The sequence below is a fragment of the Hippocampus guttulatus genome, chromosome 2 (assembly GCF_054856545.1).
Source record: "Hippocampus guttulatus isolate MCC_2025c chromosome 2, RoL_Hgut_1.0, whole genome shotgun sequence".
NCBI classification, from domain to species: domain Eukaryota; kingdom Metazoa; phylum Chordata; class Actinopteri; order Syngnathiformes; family Syngnathidae; genus Hippocampus; species Hippocampus guttulatus.
In genome coordinates, this window is record NC_141262.1 from 20,460,108 (window position 1) to 20,479,022 (window position 18,915).

Sequence of the window (18,915 nt, forward strand, 5' to 3'; positions counted from 1 at the left end):
ACGGCTCGCTGCCACAACATGGCGGACTTTGATACCATTTACGAGTTAGAAGACGACGACGAAGACGAACGTGTCGTCATTGAGGAGTGCTTATCCAGATACTGCCCGGAGCCCGTCGTGATGCGCGGCGCTGGACACATCACAGTGTAAATGTTTTTCTTTCTTGCGCATGTTTCGTCACGGTGTCGTGTTTTGTTGCGGTCACTTTTGCATCTCGTAGCTTGTGCAGCTGCTAGGTAGCCAAGTAGCTCATTTGGTAAACAAGAATTGTCCCTCGGGGTGTTGTTAAGACACGAAACGAGCGTCTCCTGCACCTGGCGTCACCATGGCAACCGATAACTTGATGCTGTTCTACGGTGTGGTCCGGCCGACCGAGGACGTTGTCGACAGTGGGTGACGTGGTGTGACGTTAGCAAACGAGCTCACTGACTGCCACGACAGCCACGCGTTTAACTTGGACTTCAAGTTGATGTTATTTCAGTCGTGTCCAAGCGTGATTGATGTCAGTTTACATTGAGGTCGAGCGTCAAACTGTGGAGCTTCGTCGTTTGTTGTGACGTCATCTGTTACTACGCTAACTGCGTTCGCAGTCGAAGCCTTTCAAAGGTATAAAAACCGATTTTGGATTGTGTATCTTTTTACTGATTGTATTTAAATTTATTTTGAGATTTTTAAGAACATCTGTCATGGAATTATTTCCATCATACAATTTTTTTCCAATGTAATTATAGAAATTTTAAAATCTTATTACTAAGAAATGTTTCTTGCATAAAAATGGTATTGTACGTTTCGTTATGAATTTTATACGGTACTTATTCTTTAATGGAATTTGTATTGCATTTTTATTCATTTAATGACTTATTTTTTAGTACTCAAATATTTTGGAATATGCATTTGTCTTGTTTTAAATAGCATTCTTTTGTATTTTTATTGAATGGATTTCAATGTATTTTGTATCATGACATTATTTACGTTATCTTAATAGTTGCATCTTTTAAAATGAGTTAATGAAATTAAAATCTGTATTTTATACAATATTTCATTTTATAGAATTTTGTTTGAATTTAATATATTTAAATTTTTATTTCTGAAATAGCCTTTTAATTTATTTCATGTCTCATTAGTGACATCATGATTGCACTATTTTTTTTTTATTACTATTTTCATAGATTATTATTCTTAAACAGTATTTGTATTTTGAGGCATTTTTCCCCTCTCGAATATATTGACGTATTTGTACAGAAGAGAGCATTTAATTTTTTTCTTTGTGGATGCCAAAAAGAAGACACTCTTGATTGCACTTTCATAATGTTCATTATCCCCGTGTTTGTGTTTGTGCAGGTTCGGGCTGAGCAACAGATTCGATAGCGAGTTCCCGTCCATTCTCACGGGAAAGGTACATTTGCACGTTTGGACTTTTCTTGTTCTTGCACTTTCCACTCACTTCCAGTTGAACAATTAAAAGGCCCAGCGCTTCTTTTATCTTCCCCATTCAAACGTCCTCGCCAGCGGATTGGTCACACCCACGCTGGCCCCGTCAATGAGTAAGCCGCCGCCAGGGGGGGCCAGGCCGGTCGCGTCCGCGGGTCCGACTCCAGGTGACGAAATAATGTGAGGGCGAGAAGAATAGGGTCCGTTTCCTGGGTCAGACGCAGGAGCACAAAAAGGCTGCAGGGCCGCGTGCGGGGCCGAGGGAAGTGCGGGGCAATAAAGCGCACCTCCGGCATTGTGAGACCGGCCGACATGTGATGGAGGAGCTCACAATTATGATGATTGAAGGGTGCGCATCAGGCCCTGCTGGGCTTTATTCCCAGCTCTTTGCTTGTTTGCAAAGAGACCTTTGCATCCTGTCACAAAAGATTACGACCCCCTTTTATGGCGTACAAACTCGGGGCCAGGAATGAGCAATCCATTCAGCTTGGCTCTGACCAAACCGCCCGCCCGCCACAGCCACAGGCCGCGCTTCTGCTGCTTATCTTGTCCTTTGAGGCCTTTGACACGCTCTTGCAAGGCCAGGGACAACATTACGAGATGGCCAGTACTGTTGAGATACTGAAAGGGTATTCAGAGACATCACAGAGCGTGATAGCATCAACATCCAATATATTGGGGTTGATCATTCTCTATATCGTAGATTTCAAGTGACCATTAAAAAAAAAAAAGATTTTTACAGCACACTTGTTGAGACCCAATTTACAGCTGTGTGCTTTTAGTGCATGCCGGGCAGCACTGAACTGGACTGTAAGAAATGCAGCAGCATTAAGAGCAAGAAAAGGCAGAGAAAGCCCATCCATTTTCTCAACCACTTATCCTCACGAGGGTGTCGTTCCCAAAGATCACAGAGAATCTCGTTACCCTAATAGGATCGTCACCTAGAGTCATATTTAAACCTTTTTGGGGAAAACAAGGAAAAAACAAATTCCTCAAACAAGAGTCAAATTGGCCTCGATTAACCTTTGCAGATTGTCACGACCTGGGTGACAAGAGAATTTACACTGCCAAAGGAAAAATACACAATTTTTAGTAAGGACATTGGTATTCTTTTGAGCTTGTGACACTAATTTAAAACGACTTAAGCATTTATGCCATGAGGCCAACAAAATGCACCTCTGAGTATCATTATGTGCTCTCTTTGTATGTGTTGCTGCTCCAGGTGGGTAAAGTAGGTGTTGTTTAAAGCCATGGAAAATTTTAGCAGGATTTTTTTTCTGTTTCACCAGTTCAGGATGTTTTGTATTATATGTTAGCGTTAAGCTAATAGACCCGTGTACATTTTTTTACATGATATCATTGGACATTTTGGTGATGTCTCGGTTTTCATTTGTTTCAGTTTTACAGTAAAACTCAACTGGGCGCAACAACAGCTTGTTTTTTTTTTCCGAGTGACAACAGGTGTGAAAAAATACTTAAAATTGTTTTGTAATATGTTTTAATGTGTGGTTGGGGTGAACTATTAAAAAAAAGTTTTATATGGAACACTGACACCAGAGTGGGCTTTTTTTTGTCATTTTGTAAGACGAATTTAGAGTTGCAAAGTATGGCTGCAATAAAACCTCTGGGATTTATATCATGGGTGCTGGTGGTCTATTATTTTTACAAAAATTCAGATTTCCTTATCTATCAGTATTTAATGAATGAATAAATATGGCTGAGCAATTTGGAAAAAGAATTGTGTACGCTCAATTATTGCAATTAAATATCTGATTATTTTACCATGTATTTTTGAACAAACACGATATAAAATTAATCTATATTACAATAAGCAACATCAGATGATACATACATGTTTCGGTCCTGTAGGCTAGGCTTTCTTGGAAACTAGACTAAGTCCAACTTGGCACTTATATAGTTGTACAATTGCAAGTACAATAATGGACGTATCCTACGTGACCCAATTTGGAAGTGAAGTAAATCTTATTGCTCTCACATTTGTTTGGTCACAGGTGGCGCCGGAGGAATTCCGCTCCAGTGTAGGTCGCGTCAACGCCTGCCTGAGGAAGAACGTGCCGGTCAACGTCAAGTGGCTGCTGTGCGGGTGTCTCTGTTGCTGCTGCACGGTCGGATGCAGCCTGTGGCCCGTCATATGTCTCAACAAGAGGGTCAGACGAGAGACAAAATACCAGAGTGTCCCGAACAAGGCTTTTCTTTCTGGACTCATTGGTGTTTTCTCCTACTGCAGACAAGAAGGTCCATTCACAAGTTGTTAGAATGGGAGAACAACAGATTGTACCATAAGGTATCTTAACTTCCTCGTCTGTTTGTCTATCTCACTCTTTATGTCTGTTGGTCGGATCTTTGTCTCACTATGTAGGTCTCTTTTTGTCTTTGTTTCGCCGTCTTGTCTGTTTCTCTGTGATTGTCTTGCTGTTTCTGTCTTGCTGTCTGTTTTTCGTCTCTGTAACTGTCCGTCTCTTTCTCTGTCTCTCATTTTGTTTGTCACTGTCACCTATCTTTGTTTGTCCCTCGCTTTTAACTGTCTCTCTTTGTGCGTCTCTCCCTGTGTCATTCTCTCTGTCTTACTGTGTCTGTCTGTCTTTCTCTGTGAATGTGTTTCTTTGACTTTGTCTCTCAGTTTGTTGGTCTGTGCCTCTCTTGGTTTGTCTGTCACTGTGTTCCTCTCTCAGTCTGGCTTTCTGTTTCTATCTGTCAATCTCTTTGCCTGTTGTCTGTGTCTGTCACTCTGAAGCATTTTTTGTGTGTGTGCACGTGGACATAAAGCCCTTCAGCATGTCTGGCCACAGTTTGACCTCACACACGCCAGGGCTGTCTGGCGTGTGTGTTTACTGCATGTGTTATTGATTTGGTCTTTTCTGTTCAGCTGGGCCTGCACTGGAAGCTGAGTAAAAGAAAATGTGAGACCAGCAACATGATGGAATATGTAAGTAGTAATAAGCACAGCATCTACTGGTCACATCATTGTTCACCAGGCATGTGTTCATCCTTTACTCCCAACAGCGAGTTATCTCCATTTAATCAATTGTAACATTCACTGTTAAAAACACTGCAAAATCGGTTAACTATAGAGAAGACTTTTTAACATAACTGACTAAACTTTATATCGTACCAAGGCTACACAGTGGCATCTTATTAACACTCATTCAGTACCAGCCAATTCTGGACCAAGTCTGAAAAGACGTTTACAAACGTCTTTGGGAGTGAATGAGTTATAACGAGACCGTATTGCTTTGTAAAATGGCAAACTCATATTTAACACCACTAAAAACAATAACAAATGAATTGCCCCCCATCTCTGACTTGTAGTATGGGACCCTCTGATCAGTGAGCTTACTTAAGCACAGTTCTCTTGGGCAGCAGTCCAGTGCCCAATCTCTTTTGCACTCTGGATTGCTTTTGTGTAAGGACACATTTTGATGGTCCGTCGAAGCTGCGGCGCAGCGACAAAAGAGTCTTGCCGGCGGCCCTCCTGCAACAAGTTAGCTATAAATGACATGGTAAAATCAATTTTGCGCAAGCTATACTTGGTCAAAATTGGAAACAAAAAAATGTACAATATTTCCAAAAAAAAGGACGGTCAAGACTTTTAAAAATCTGCATCAACAATATATTTAGGCCCACATGAAGCCACCTCGGACTATAAAGTTGCTGTTGACCAATGTATTTGGGTCATCAGATTCTCTAAACCAGATTCTCTCACGACATCACGGTGCCACTGACCTACAGTGCACTAATTACAATCAAGTGTCAACTGTTCATAAATGAAAGTAACATGATTTTCTTGTTTGTGTGTGTACAAAGGTGATTCTTATAGAATTCTTACCCAAGTATCCAATCTTGAGACCAGACTGAAGATGCAACCTGCACCCCCTTTTCTACTTCAGTGCCTTGTCAGAAAGAAAAATCAGCCCCCCACCCGCCGTGCAGCTGTACACAGCACTCTTGCCACGCTGTCACTTTGCTTTTGAGCGCATTTTGCACAGTTAGTGAGACCCCCCCCCCTCCCCCTCCATGTTGCATCCCTGTTTCATGATGGGGTAAAAACTCATGAAAGGGCATTTTTCCCCCATCAGAGGACATTATGGCCTTGTTTCTTTTTTAGAGTAGAAAATGGAAGGCTAATCCAATGCCGTGCTGGCTTTTCGCTGTATAAATCCATGTCTTGGCAAGTTTCCTTCCTTCTGTGTAAATAGTTAACTTCATGTCCATTGTTTACATATTAGGTGCTTATTTGTTGTTGTTGCCAGTGAATTGCTGTACAATAGTTTTTCCGAGTTCGTGCGGACCTGTTTACCTTGTAAGCCATATACAGCATATGTAGTTCGAGAGAACCTAATGCGTGCCACAGTGTTGAAACTGTCATGTTTGCCAAGAAGGAAGATTGGAATCCTTCATGTGTGTCATTATTTGTTTTTGTTGAGTTCACGGGTGTCAAAAGTCGAAGCCCAGGGGCTGGACAGGTCACACTAAAGCAAAATAGTTTTTTTTTTCCTAAAATGTATTTGTTGTTTACATCCGAGCAGAAAATCGAATGCAAAATGCTTTTCCGACCAGCATTTGCCCTCACCCAATTCCTTGGACAATAGTTGCTAAAAATCTGAAGAATTAGTGTAAATTTGGTGATGTGATTATATGATTTTTAAAAAATGTTAGAATTACAAAGATTGGAAATACTCCACATGAGAAGCATTCCATGGGAAGTAGGGGTCATTTAAAGGAAATGTGTCATGTTCAAGCTTAAATATTTTTATCCTAAGCAGGTAGTTCTTGCCCACATGTGAGGGCATTATAGCACCTTAAAAGCGGAAGTCAAAAACATGTCTTGGCCAAAATATGGTTTACGTGGCCCCACTAGTCTAAACACAGTATGCTGGGTAATATTGATTTGGTGGAATAAGAATTCAAAAGGGTGCAAACTCAACCCTTGTCTCAGGGTGGAGTCATGACCTTATACTGCCCTCTGCTGTCGACTGGAATTGAGGTCACAGTGACTTTGGGCTCGCATTACAAACATGGAGACTCACCTGTTTTCTGGGTTGGGCCACATTTGGTTGACTTGTAATTGGGCCACTTTTAAATCAAGGTCCTATGTGAAAATTCCTGTACAAAGTTCCCACTGTTGAAAAGGTCCAGAATTTTGCAACCCTAGTTTTCTTAGTCATACTGGCCGCTCAGAGGAAAACTATGACTTCTGCTTGGCTCATGATGTAAACCGAGTTTATGGCCTCCGGTTTTGTTTGATCCCAACATGCTGTCATTTTAGCGTCTGCTACTTGGCAAAGCAGCAGATGGTAGTTCTTTGTGATCCTCTTCCATGGCGGCATCCATTTATACTAACTCGAGTGCCTCTCCCACAGTTGAACCACATACCCGCAGGCTGAAATTGTGTCCTGTTACCATTTCTTCTAAATGTTTACCCAGATTATTACCCCCCCACCCCCTCCTTTTACAAAAAACAAATAAAACTTTCATGTGTTGTCAATTGTCTCTGCTCTACAAAACACGCCTCGTCCAAATCTTGTTAGGCAAGTCGTGGCGGGAGAATCGTTAACTTTAACAAGACGGCCCGCAATTATTTGAACACAAGTGTAAAAGTCAAGTAGCAGTAGTAACAGTGTAACCGGTCGATGGACCTCAAAGTAAGTCAAGCTAGAGCCACAAGAGTCCTTTTTATGGTCCTTTGTTGAATTGTTTCCACGTCGTCTGGCCCACTGGCCTACAGCGCAATCCCGCCAACATCAAGAAGATAAGAAAGTGCAACATTTACTGTCATCCAAACCCATAACTACATTTATAGGTAATAAACTGTTACATTATCCAACACTTTCTGCTCATTTGGGACCGAACAGAACATGAGCAGGAAACGTTTAACAGTAGGCGTTTCTGTCCACTAGGGGTCAGTCTGTACAATATGTTGAACAATTTTTTTGGACTGTTGACCAGCCAATGCAAAGCCCTTTGGGCATTTTGTCCATGTTTTTAAATCTTTCATGCGCCCTCTAACCTGATAACATGATAAGCTGTCCACTACAGTAACTGCTGTCCCTGAAAGGGTTAAAATCCATTTTAAGACTCCATGTACCAATTCACTCATCGACTGGCCTAGTTTTTCTAGTCAGGCTCTTGAGGTGGAGTCAAAATGATACCAAATTACCTTATTAGTGTTTGTGTAGCACAATTCACTGTTCAATGTGAGACTGCGGCCTTTGATTCCTAAAAAGGAGACAGACTATCAGTGTTCCCTAAACTTTTATACATGAAATATTTGATAGTTGCATTTGACAAGCCAGCTCATTGGTGATGTACCCTCTCCACCCCCCAGCCCTCCCCCAAAAAATCAAGCTGTTGATGATTCATTATATCTGTTCCAGTTTGCGCAAAATAAGAGCATTTTGTTCCCTTACTCTACCCAATGTAAACCAAACTACGACCTTGAAACCCAAGTACTGTACATACCGAACCGCGATTGTGTTGAGTGCCATTATACCGGGTCGTGCCGATTACAAATTTGTGTTGTCGCCGTTATGAAACAAAACAGGATTAACATCCCGCGCTCTTGTCAATAAATGACTACCAGTTACTGTCGTGCTTTTATTGTATCCAAAGAGATGACAGTGAAGAGTGGCCCAGTGAGCAACTGAAACAAAGCCACTCTGAACTGAAAATTCTGCATCGACATAAGACATAACCAAGGAAGGGGGATGGGCGGTAAGGGGGGCATTTTTGGAGGGCAAATTTACGTTCAAGTGAGCCACCTCTCAATAAGTTACCATATGCAGGTGCATCTCAACAATTTATACAATACAATACAATACATGCAGATTTATATAGCGCTTTTACAACAGCGACAGCTGTAACAAAGCGCTTCACAAAACAGTTAACATAAAGTAAAATAATAAACACAACACATAACATAAAACACGGACAGTCGTGCAGTCCTAACCACTTTTCCGTCACACGCTTTGTTGTTTGAAGCAGTTTCAGATGAAAAAGGACATATGTGGTAGAAACGTCCCTTAATTTTAATAGCTGAATTTGGTGAGTCACACTTATTATGCAGATTCATTAAACACAGAGGAAAAGAATTTTCAGAAGGCCAATTCTTAACTTCTACATTAAAAATGATGCAGAATTTGGGGTTTTAAAAACAATAATCTTCAAAATGAAAAACAATAAAATCAGGGAAAAAACCTCTTCGCATCAAGTGAATCTATATACAGTAATGGCTGTTTCACCTTTTTTTTTAAAACTAAACAACTAAATAAATGGCGTTTTCCACTTTATTGAGATGTAGCCATAAATGTAAATAAATCCAAGGGAATGGACAAAACAGTGTTGAGGCGACATCATCACAATTTAGATGGCATAAAGACACAAACATGTACATGGGAAATGGAGAACTGCATTGTCAGGAACCTTTAAAGTCAAGACCCCCAAAGTGGCTCGAGCATCCCCCACCCCATCTAAAAGAAGCATTCACTGTGATGGCTTTGAAAAAAAAGTGCAGTAAAAGTGGACAAAGGACACTTTGGTCACTACAGTCAGGAATCGTTTGGATTTGGTCACGAGCAGCCAACATAAATCCTTCATCGCAACAGTCTAGTGTGTATTTGCGTCTTTCTTCCAATTAAAAAAAAACACAACAAAAATGAAAAACACACACACAATAAAATGTGCTCCAAATAATTCAACATCCTCCAAGTTGGTGGACATCGTTGCTGATTGCCATCACATTTTCACCCTGGTCAAACTTAAAAGTGTACAAACAGGGTCTGACCCCCCCCCCCCCCCAAAAGAAATGATACACTTGTATATATATACACACACTCATGGACGGCTTGTTACTCATGTAATTAAGTAATGGCCAGTCAAAGAGTGAGGACATATTTCTTTTTGGGACACCCTGTATATATGCGAGCGCCGGCCCTTTAAGGAAGCACACTGGCACATGTTGGGTGAGGGGGGTTAAGTTACCTGCGGCTTTGTGCACAGGATGCGTCCAAATATTGAGTCCGCTGGCTTAGACCAGACTCCCGGGCCAGCACACCACCGTCAGTGTCACTTTATTTTTCTGCAGCTTGAGCATGGGGATGAGCGACGAGTTGTTCATGCCCACCGTTGTGGAGCCGTTCACTGCCACAATCTCGTCGCCGCACCTGGAAGACAAACATTGGTCAGACACCAACAATAGGACTGACTAAAGGAAGGATGTCCAAACTTATCCAGCGAAGATAAGTTTTTATGAGTTTGTGGTCATAACATATGCTTAAAAAAACCCCAATTAAATATACTGATCGGCAAGTTTCAAAGTGTGGTGTGTAAATTACTACTGAATTAAATACAACTGAAAAGTATAACATTTAGACCATTAAATACAATTAGATATTAGAAAAACGCCTGTTTAAGAAAAAAAAATCTAATACAATATATTTTTTTTAAATTTCAAGTACAGCACATTTGCATTTAATCTTTACCTTTTTTAAGAAATACTATTGGAAGAACCTTTTTTCAATTATGTTTTTAGCGCAATACTGAACAATTTTATCTCAATCATGTAATTATCCCCACCCCACTATATTTGAGCTTCAGTGCCCCCATATTGCAGGATGCTTCCGAATCAGACTAGGATGTGACCATCGCAACTATTACTGACCACCTCGCATATTGGGCGGTATACCACAAGGGCTGCTTGTCATATGAACTGTACAATCCTGTATCACGTTCTGAGTCTCCTCATGTTGTACCGTATCACTTTTTTTAATCCATAAAAAGATAGGAGTGTCAGTCAAGACATAGGTTGCTCCAGAAAGAGGAAATGGGCTTGCATAAAGTTGAAAAAATGGAGACATATTGAAAAGCGGTGCTCGCTCTCACTCATTTAAATGAATGGTATGTACGCCGCTTGCATATATTTTCAGGTTTCGCTGCACATATAAATATGGTTAAGTATTGTTGTAAAACACATGTGAATTGTATTTCTATTGCTTGACGTTGCATGGTGGGTGGTTGTGTCTTGCTCGCTTACAACCCAGAAATGAGATTTTTCACCTGCGTGAAAGCTTCCATGCATTTTGACAGGTAATTATTTGCCACATTGCACAGCTGCATTTCAAATTTTGAATCGCCGATGGGTGGGTGGGTCAGCAAGGGCACAGACTTTTGATGTGATCCGCCAGGACTGCTACTCTATTCTAATATTTTAATCAATGACACGACAACAAAATTATTATTATTCTTTTTTTTTCTGCGCATCACTGACTGATGGTGGTGGAATGTTGATGTTGGCGTGAAATGATGATGACAGTTTGACAGTGTAATACTTGAAAAATGCATTGTATGGCAAGTTGAACAACATGGCCTTTTTTACGTCTTGAAAAGTAGTTATTTGGGAGACGTGAGGATTTTACCCGCCAGCGATATTAAATGTAATTTATTTGACAAAGTTGGTTTACTTTAAGTTGATTTGATTTGCTGATGTCATGCCTATGAAACCAGAGTTACATCAAAACCAATAACGTGTAAACTATAGCAAAGGGCCCCAAAAGATTGGGTCCTCAGGTTAAACAAACAACAAAAACAAGGTTAAGAGCCCTTGCTCTAACGTACTTGAGGCGTCCATCAAAGTGAGCAGGTGTGCCGGGCACGATGGTCTTGATGAAGAAGGGCTGCTGGCCGCGACTCTCCTCGTAGCCTCCAACGATGCTGAAGCCCCAGCTCTCATTGTTGCTCTTCTGCAGGACGATGTCGCGGCACCAGTGCATGTGGCTTGACATGACAAGGGTAACGTTAGCGGAAAAAGTACGCCACAAATGAGGCTCACAGTGTAGAATTGGAACCAGAAGAAAAAAAAAAACCCCACCTCTCAAGTTACACAACAGTTAAATGTGTATAACGTGTCTTGGCTCAATAAAGGTTAGAAAATACAATTTGCATTCTTGAACAAACCTGCATGTCACATTGCAAAATGTATTTAAGGCCAACCAGAATCCATGAGTTTGTTTTTTGGTTTTTTTCCCTCGGCATATCGCAATTATGCCGCTTGAAAGCAAGAAATAGGAAATGTGTCACTTGAACCATGCAGTGCAAAATCCAGCCGAAATGGAGGAAAAGTTGTACCTCGGTAAGCCCAACCATCGTGTCCACAGCGGCGTCCAGTTGAAGGCTTCTTCCCGTGCGTCCTCCGCGCCATCAGACCTGTTCCCGCCGCCAGCCTCGGCGTCCTCCTGTGACTCTTCCGAAATGGTCTGGATGACATGGAGCGCCACTTGGGACTGAGCGGCCTGCGCCTTCAGCGTGGAAACGGCTTCGCTGTACGTCAGTTGCGTCAAGTCCACGCCGTTGATGCTCAGCAGAACGTCACCTGAGTACGCACAGGAAATTCAGAACAGAGTTGGTGAGATGTTTGCGGTCAACTCTTTGAGGGAGGTCAGGCCCAAGACCCAAATAGTGAAAACTCATGAGTAATCAATTGATGGTCCGAGGTAGTTGAGGATAGTTTACATAGGAAAAAAAAACTAAAACAAAAGATGGATTTGTAAGTACAGTAGTGAATTGCTAATAAGCAGGGTTCCACTGGAACGCAAAGATTCTTCTGTATACCTCGTTTGATGGTGCCGTCTCGATGCAGGCATCCGACGGGCTGCACGCTGGTAATGTAGACCGGCAGGCGGCTGCGGCAGTCTCGTCCGCCAGCAATGGTGATTCCCAGGGAAAGGCGAGGCTCCTTCTTCAGGCTCACGGTCTTCTCCTGGCTGGAAAACCCACCAGGAGGGTCCTGTGTGATTGCACAACCACGTTCAGTGCACGCGTTTCATTTTAGTGCTGGTATAAATAAAATGTCAATAGAGTTTTAGCAGCTCTCTCCAGTATCAAAATACAGTCTAGAAAAAAAAATCATCCAGTGACCATCTTTCACAACTACTACTCACTGATGCGGGGTACACACAGACTAATTGGTCAGGCCAAATTTGAGCATTTTGCCTCTGACAAAAGATTATCGGATGTCAACCTTCATTGAGCGTTGCACATATTTTACATGATGAAACACACTCACGGTACATGGTGGAGATATGATATTGGAGTGGTGTCATCCTGAGTACACCACACATAATTTGAGAAGTCAGCACACATCTGTCATTTTTTTGTTACGGTTCAAATTGAGACTAATGTGAACCATCTGATCTTTCGCATAAGTACATTATGTAGACACTTGGCTCTTAGTTTTTCTCATGTATTGAGTTGTTCTTTAACACGTCCTTTTTCTAACGACACTGGTCACAACATTGTCTTGAATAAATCCGAGAAGACATTGACGAAAAGTCAAAAACAAAGTCTTGTGCTCATGTAAGATTTTTTTCCCCTGCAAAATCAGAATTATTGGGTTACAAAAGTAAAAATACGGAAAATCAATGAAAATCGTCTGACGTGTCAGTAGAAAAAAAAAAAAAAAGCCCATCACTAGTTTAAGGAACGACTTCCAAATGTTTCCGATACAGGGCCGCAATTGCAGTTAAAAAAAAGAAATGAAAAATCACTACATTAGCAATTTTGAAGCAAGAGATGGCCTAAAATCAGGCAGAGGTAGCTGCAACGCCACCTGTGTATTCCGCTCAAAACAAACAATTACATTTGTACTTTAGTTAACGCTCAAAGGAGTGGATTGATTAAGATCTGTGGATCACTCCTGTCATTTCAGATAACATTCATGGTTGGGACACTGCTGCCAATAACGGTGAACAAGTGCCTTCGTTAAAAAGCCTCGGGGCAGTAACAAATGTGGAACACGCGAAATGGAGGCGACGTGCGAGCTCCCACACTGGTGTCTCGTAATGGAGAAGATGTGTGGAAAGTGACAGCTCCCGGCAGCCTCCTGGCTGCGCTCTGGAGACTGTAAACCGTCGGAAGGGAAGCTCGGGGGAGGGGGGCGAGGCCTCTTCCTCCACCCGGCGGGGGGTCCTTCCCTCCCAGCAAGACGAAAAGGCTCCACTCTGCAGGCGAAAGCTAACTGTTACCCACTTTGATCCTCTGCCACCCAAAGAAAGAAGGGCCCAAAAAACAACAAGGCAGCGGCCCCGCAGTGGCAGACTGATCAGCACCCCGGGCCTTTTGATCAGGACAGAAGGAGGCCCTCCACGGCCGCTTTCATCTCCGCGATGCGACGCAGGTGTCTGCTCTCAAAAGCATTGCACCCCCAGCTGGGGGGCTGCTATTCTTCCTGCTCACGCTGTATGGAACAACAATTACGCTGTGTAAACACTAACAATGTCCTGTTTTGGATACCACCACGAGGTGCAGTGTTTGCGTCACAGGAAGCTGGACATACACACTGCAATGCAAGTCAAGAGTGGGCTGATCGGGAAGACATTTTAAGTTGTGGAGCAATGAGGCGTCACAATGCTGCCATATATTCAAGGCAAAGACACAGAGACATTTACCAAACAAGAAACCTTTCCCTCTCACTGCTGTTTGATGGACTTGCACTGCACAGATTTTGTGGTATGAAGGCAGAATTGAGATATTTCGTTGAGAGCGCAAAGATGTAAAAAAAAAAAATGCACAAAATGATGACTACCTGGTGTCTGCTCAAACAATATAAATAAACATCTTTTTGGGTGCGGGCATGTCAGAGCCAGCACTGGCCCTATATATTTGTGATATAATATGGTAAATTGAAATTATTATTTCATGTTTAGCATCTTTATACTCAAATAATTGAAGGCATTTGAAAAATATTACTTCTGTCTTTTTGTATGTTGGGTTTTTTTTCCAGTATAAAATCGAACTAATTTTTGAAAATTTCTGGGCTTTATGTGGTCTTCAAGGCCTTCCTTATAGAAAATTAACAAGATGTGCAAAAATAAATATTTTTTTAATGAAGGCAGCATGGTAAAAATAGCATTTTAAGTGTGTAAAATTCAAAATACTGGACTAAAAAAAATGTGCTGATTTCACTGCATTTAGGTTTGTACTAAATTTGTACTGGCCCAGTGTCTTTTAATGTCAGGTGGCCCGACAGTCAAGTAGTGGCCTCAAACCACTGGGCCACCGTTAATGTAGATCCATGAAACATTCAAATCCACCCATTGTAAATCTAAACCACAGCGAAAGCACAGACAATACATTCAAGGGGTGTTCAAAGTTGGATAAAGAAAATAATTTTGGGTGGCGGCCACTGGACTTGGACTTGCACAGGAAACCCAGCCTTTGTTGACCCTTTCCAGCACCACAATTTCACTTCACTTTGGTTCAACTACTCGTCTCGGTTGATGGTAAACTAAATCATATAAACCTGCTCAATTTTCACAATCAAAAATCCTCCTGAGTTCAGCCCAGCGACGTTCGTTCACATTTTAAAAATCCTTCAGAATGTTAAAAATCGCTATGTGTGTACCCCGCGTTATACACACTGCACATGTTTACAACTGTGCGGTGTGAGGGTTAACAATTCAAGATGACTCAGGTGAGGTGCAAAAATACGTTGCGCTGTACCTTCATGTATGTGGAGCGCCGCCTGAAGTACTGCGGCTCAGGCACCCTCCTGGCCACTCGGCCTTGTGGTCCGCCTTCGTCCTGAATCTCTGCCAGCCTGAAGACGACAAAGTTGACGCGCACCTCACTGGCCTGCAAAACAAAAACGCTGTTTCACTCACTGGTAGAGTAACCAGATGTTTTCTCGTACATCATGTATTCCATATTGTCTTTTCGACACTTGCATGTGCCATAACTCATTCACTCCCAAAAACGTTTTTAAACGTCTTTTCAGACTTGGTCCAGAATTGGCTGGGACTGAATGAGTTAAGAGGCGGTATGATGGGACATCAGCAACTGTGGCTCTCCTTTCCCACATGCAAGAGCATTGCAATAAGTATACCGAAAAAGAAAAATGGAAAAAATGTTTGCTTCTAAAATTTACAATACAGCGCAGCCATGAGCTACGAACTGCAAGACAGTAGGGGGAAAAAAAACTATACCTGGATGATCTGGGCGGCACTCTCGGGTGTACCGTGCCTCAGGTCCTGTCCATTGATGGCCAAAACTTTGTCACTGTTCTTCAGTTTGCCGTCTTTGGCCGCCAACCCTCCCGACAGTAGATCCAGGATGAACACGCCACTCTCGTCCGATTTGCGGATCAGCTTTATGCCGAGCGGTTCCGAGCGTTGACTCTTGGTCAATGTCACCTGCAGTACAGTGCCGGGGTTCTGAGGGGAGGCCGCGTTGCCGTGGGCGGTGCCGGGCAAGACGGGGTGCTGATCGGAGCGCGCCTCCCTGGGTTTGAAACCTTTCTCTTGCATGACGGTGAGCCTGACGAGGGAAGGCTGGCGTAGCACGGCGACGGCTCGAGCGTGAGGGACGGACGCGAGGCTGATGTCATTCACCTGAAAACATCACAGCGCAGACAAGATGAAGGTGTGTGTACATCCGGTGGGAGAGTACAGCACTGTTTGGAACAATTCATCCAGATTTGGCTTGTTTTCCATCAGAAGGGATGTAGACGGAATGGCAAAAATTGTTGAAGTTTAAATTTAAATTTATTTGTTTATTTTTGCAAGGAGGAAACTCAAATGTCTTCACCCTGGCCCATATAATAGAATACTTGCATAACTAGTTTGAACTTTAGCCTCCAAGCCGAAAAAACACCACCACACAACATTTTGTCAATCAGTGACACCAGCCACAAGTTGACCTGAGGTGCTCACGCCTGCTGGTAGTAACCACGCCTTGTTACCATGGAGATCAAACCTGTTTATCTTGAATATCTGCCTTCACATTCCCTGCTGTATCGAGGCATGTTTACAAAACTGGGGGGGGGGGGGGGGTGCAAGAGTATCGTGCTCGCATTGCTCGACTCTTAACATATATGCACATACAGTTATCACGCTACGCCTCAAAGTTTCAGATTAGTTCGACATGGGGAGGGGGAGGGGAAATCACTGTCACATTTTTTCAGATATTCAAATAATACAGTCTGGATTTTTATTAATAAAAAGCAGTTTTGTCTCAAAGGACAAAACTGACCTCTAGACTTTTGACTGATAATGATTCTGCATTTTACTTAAGAAATACTTACAAAAAATGGATGTAACCTGTATGTATTGATAGAAGATTGTTATCACTTAAATGGCCAAGCTACACTTATAACTTTCCAATACAAATTTAATGGGAGTCTGATTTGTTTGCCTCGAAAATGTATGGAAATGAGTCGCGCGTTCTGATTTTCTAGCTTCAAACTATGTGTGAAATGATGCTTTTCAAGCATAGACCTTTTCACAATGCTTGTAAACAATAGCACCAGGGGACTCACAGCTGGCAGAACACGAGTGACTACTACTGACCTGAACGGAAAACAATGACAAAAACGTGCTGTGCCTTGAATAAATGACATGGGAGCGTTTGTTTACTAGTGGTGCTACCAAAGAAAGAAATATCAGTCTTTTGACGCCCAAGAATACACGTGACGCCACGGTGAAAAAAAGTCTCCACACACTCTCACCTCCAAGATGTGATCTCCGGGCGCCAATCGGCCATCGCGAGCAGCTTGCGAGTCGCGTACAATTTCCTGGATGACGATGTTGCCCAACGGCGTGTCTTTGCCCCCGACGATGCGCAGGCCGAGTTCTTCATCCGCCTCCTCTCTGAAGAGCTCCACCACATTGGACTCGGACACCAGGCTGGAGCGCAGCGGTGTGTTGTCTGGCAATGAGAAGGACGAGAACCATCATGAAATACCTTTCCTCCATTTTAAATACCATTTCATATTTGAAATGATTATTGATAAAAGATGTACTGTTGTAGTATGACTTCACAATTATGTTACTTGCCATCATTACATAACAGCAGCAGATCTTTAGCTGCACAATGTTACATTCATTCATTCATCTTCCGAACCGCTTGATCCTCACTAGGGTCGCGGGGGGTGCTGGAGCCTATCCCAGCTGTCTCCGGGCAGTAGGCGGGGGACACCCTGAATCAGTTGCCAGCCAATCGCAGGGCACACAGAGACGAACAACCATCCACGCTCACACTCACACCTAGGGACAATATAGAGTGTTCAATCAGCCTGCCACGCATATTTTTTTTGGAATGTGGGAGGAAACCGGAGCACCCGGAGAAAACCCACGCAGGCCCGGGGAGAACATGCAAACTCCACACAGGGAGGCCGGAGCTGGAATTGAACCTGGTACCTCTGCACTGTGAAGCCGACGTGCTAACCACTGGACTACCGGGCCGCCCACAATGTTACAAATTACCCTTAATAAAGGGGTAAGTTATGTGTGGGCCACGAGTGTGCTATTATCCTGTCAAAATGATATCATAATCCAGACACTGGAAATGATGACACAGAGTATGACACTTTGCAAACGTTACATGGAACAACTCCAACGCCATATTGAGTTTTGTGTTTTTCAACATACAGGTAAATAACGGAGTATTGACAAAAGTCAATGTTTTTCAATTGTTAAACACAAAATATGGAACTATAGATCATCAAATCAATAGGAAGATAATTTTCACAGGTCCAAAAATTTGTTTGTTTCTTGAGGTGATGAACTTTGAGTTTTCATGAGCTGAAGGGTGTCGTCATCAAAATTACTTTGGAAAACAATTCATTAAAAAAAAAGAATCATGATATATTTTGGTTTTTGAAGTTAATTTGTTTTGAGTTTACTTCTTTGAATTTCTTTTGAAAGTCTTCCACAGTCTTCAAATGTATTGAGATGCAACCCAAAGTAACTTCCGCATTCATTTATCAGTGAAAGTAAGAACAAATATCGATTCTGAAAGTATACTCAAGGTTGTCTAACTAATCTGTTGGGGCGTATCCATTTATGTTGAGCACTGTACTGTAGATTGTGTCTTATCCTTGATAGGAATGTAAAAAATAGCATATATCATTGATAAGGACGGGGAAAAAAATCCAATGACCCTGTGTTTCTACTGATACCTGTATTGAAATAGAAGTGAAAGACCTTTGCTTGTAAATCTATGACATAACGCTGTGTCAACAGAGAGAATGACACACGTGATGTTCAATTTTCTGGCGTAGAGATAAAGGTAAAACAAACAGGACAGTGAGGAGGACTTCCACGTGCAGTCACACAGATCACATTGAACCAATACACACCGCTTTAAAAGTTTTCTAAGAAAAAAAATGACAGTTTGCGTGTTGGCTTTCGGCTCCAAGCTACAGTAAATGGTGGATTTTTCTGCAATTTTATTTTTTTAATGGGTTTTAAAACAGTTGGAAGTTGAATTCAGTGTTGCATGCCTTCGGTGTAGCACCACGTTGTGCCACAACAATGCCAGGCAGCAGTGAGCACTACCGGATGTATGTCGTGTCAGAAACAGCAAGAAGAAGAGGCAGAGAGGGCCCCCAATTTAATGCCAATAAGTCATCAAGTAGAGAAAATATATGACTGAGTATTGTTGTGTACTTTGTATGTGTTGCTCCTCCATGTGTCT

General features: G+C 42.3%; 2 protein-coding genes across 9 annotated transcripts in view; one reads left to right on the plus strand and one right to left on the minus strand.

The window, feature by feature from the left end:
- Positions 1-8,035, plus strand: chic1 (cysteine-rich hydrophobic domain 1). The gene is made up of 6 exons (XM_086101255.1): positions 1-146; positions 1,342-1,396; positions 3,444-3,599; positions 3,680-3,736; positions 4,319-4,378; positions 5,257-8,035. The coding sequence occupies exons 1-6, from the start codon at positions 19-21 to the stop codon at positions 5,305-5,307; spliced, it is 507 nt and encodes a 168-aa protein (XP_085957381.1). The 5' UTR covers positions 1-18; the 3' UTR covers positions 5,308-8,035.
- Positions 8,033-18,915, minus strand: part of lnx2b (ligand of numb-protein X 2b) — a 23,218-nt gene continuing 12,335 nt past the window's right edge. For all 8 annotated transcript variants that reach the window (XM_086101254.1, XM_086101252.1, XM_086101247.1 and 5 more), the window contains 7 exons: positions 16,946-17,145; positions 15,426-15,830; positions 14,944-15,075; positions 12,055-12,229; positions 11,572-11,815; positions 11,062-11,220; positions 8,033-9,611 (listed from right to left, as the gene is read on the minus strand). In XM_086101254.1, coding sequence (XP_085957380.1) covers positions 9,476-9,611; positions 11,062-11,220; positions 11,572-11,815; positions 12,055-12,229; positions 14,944-15,075; positions 15,426-15,830; positions 16,946-17,145 — 1,451 coding nt within the window. In that variant the 3' untranslated portion in view covers positions 8,033-9,475. The remainder of the gene's footprint in view (positions 9,612-11,061; positions 11,221-11,571; positions 11,816-12,054; positions 12,230-14,943; positions 15,076-15,425; positions 15,831-16,945; positions 17,146-18,915) is intronic.

What these genes read in the sequence shown, in the direction of transcription:
- chic1 (XM_086101255.1), top strand. Translation starts at nt 19, where the DNA reads ATGGCGGACTTTGATACCATTTACGAGTTAGAAGACGACGACGAAGAC. An exon ending in TCATATGTCTCAACAAGAGG is followed by an intron (nt 3,600 to 3,679) that starts GTCAGACGAGAG and finishes CTCCTACTGCAG; the next exon opens with ACAAGAAGGTCCATTCACAA. An exon ending in ACAACAGATTGTACCATAAG is followed by an intron (nt 3,737 to 4,318) that starts GTATCTTAACTT and finishes TTTTCTGTTCAG; the next exon opens with CTGGGCCTGCACTGGAAGCT.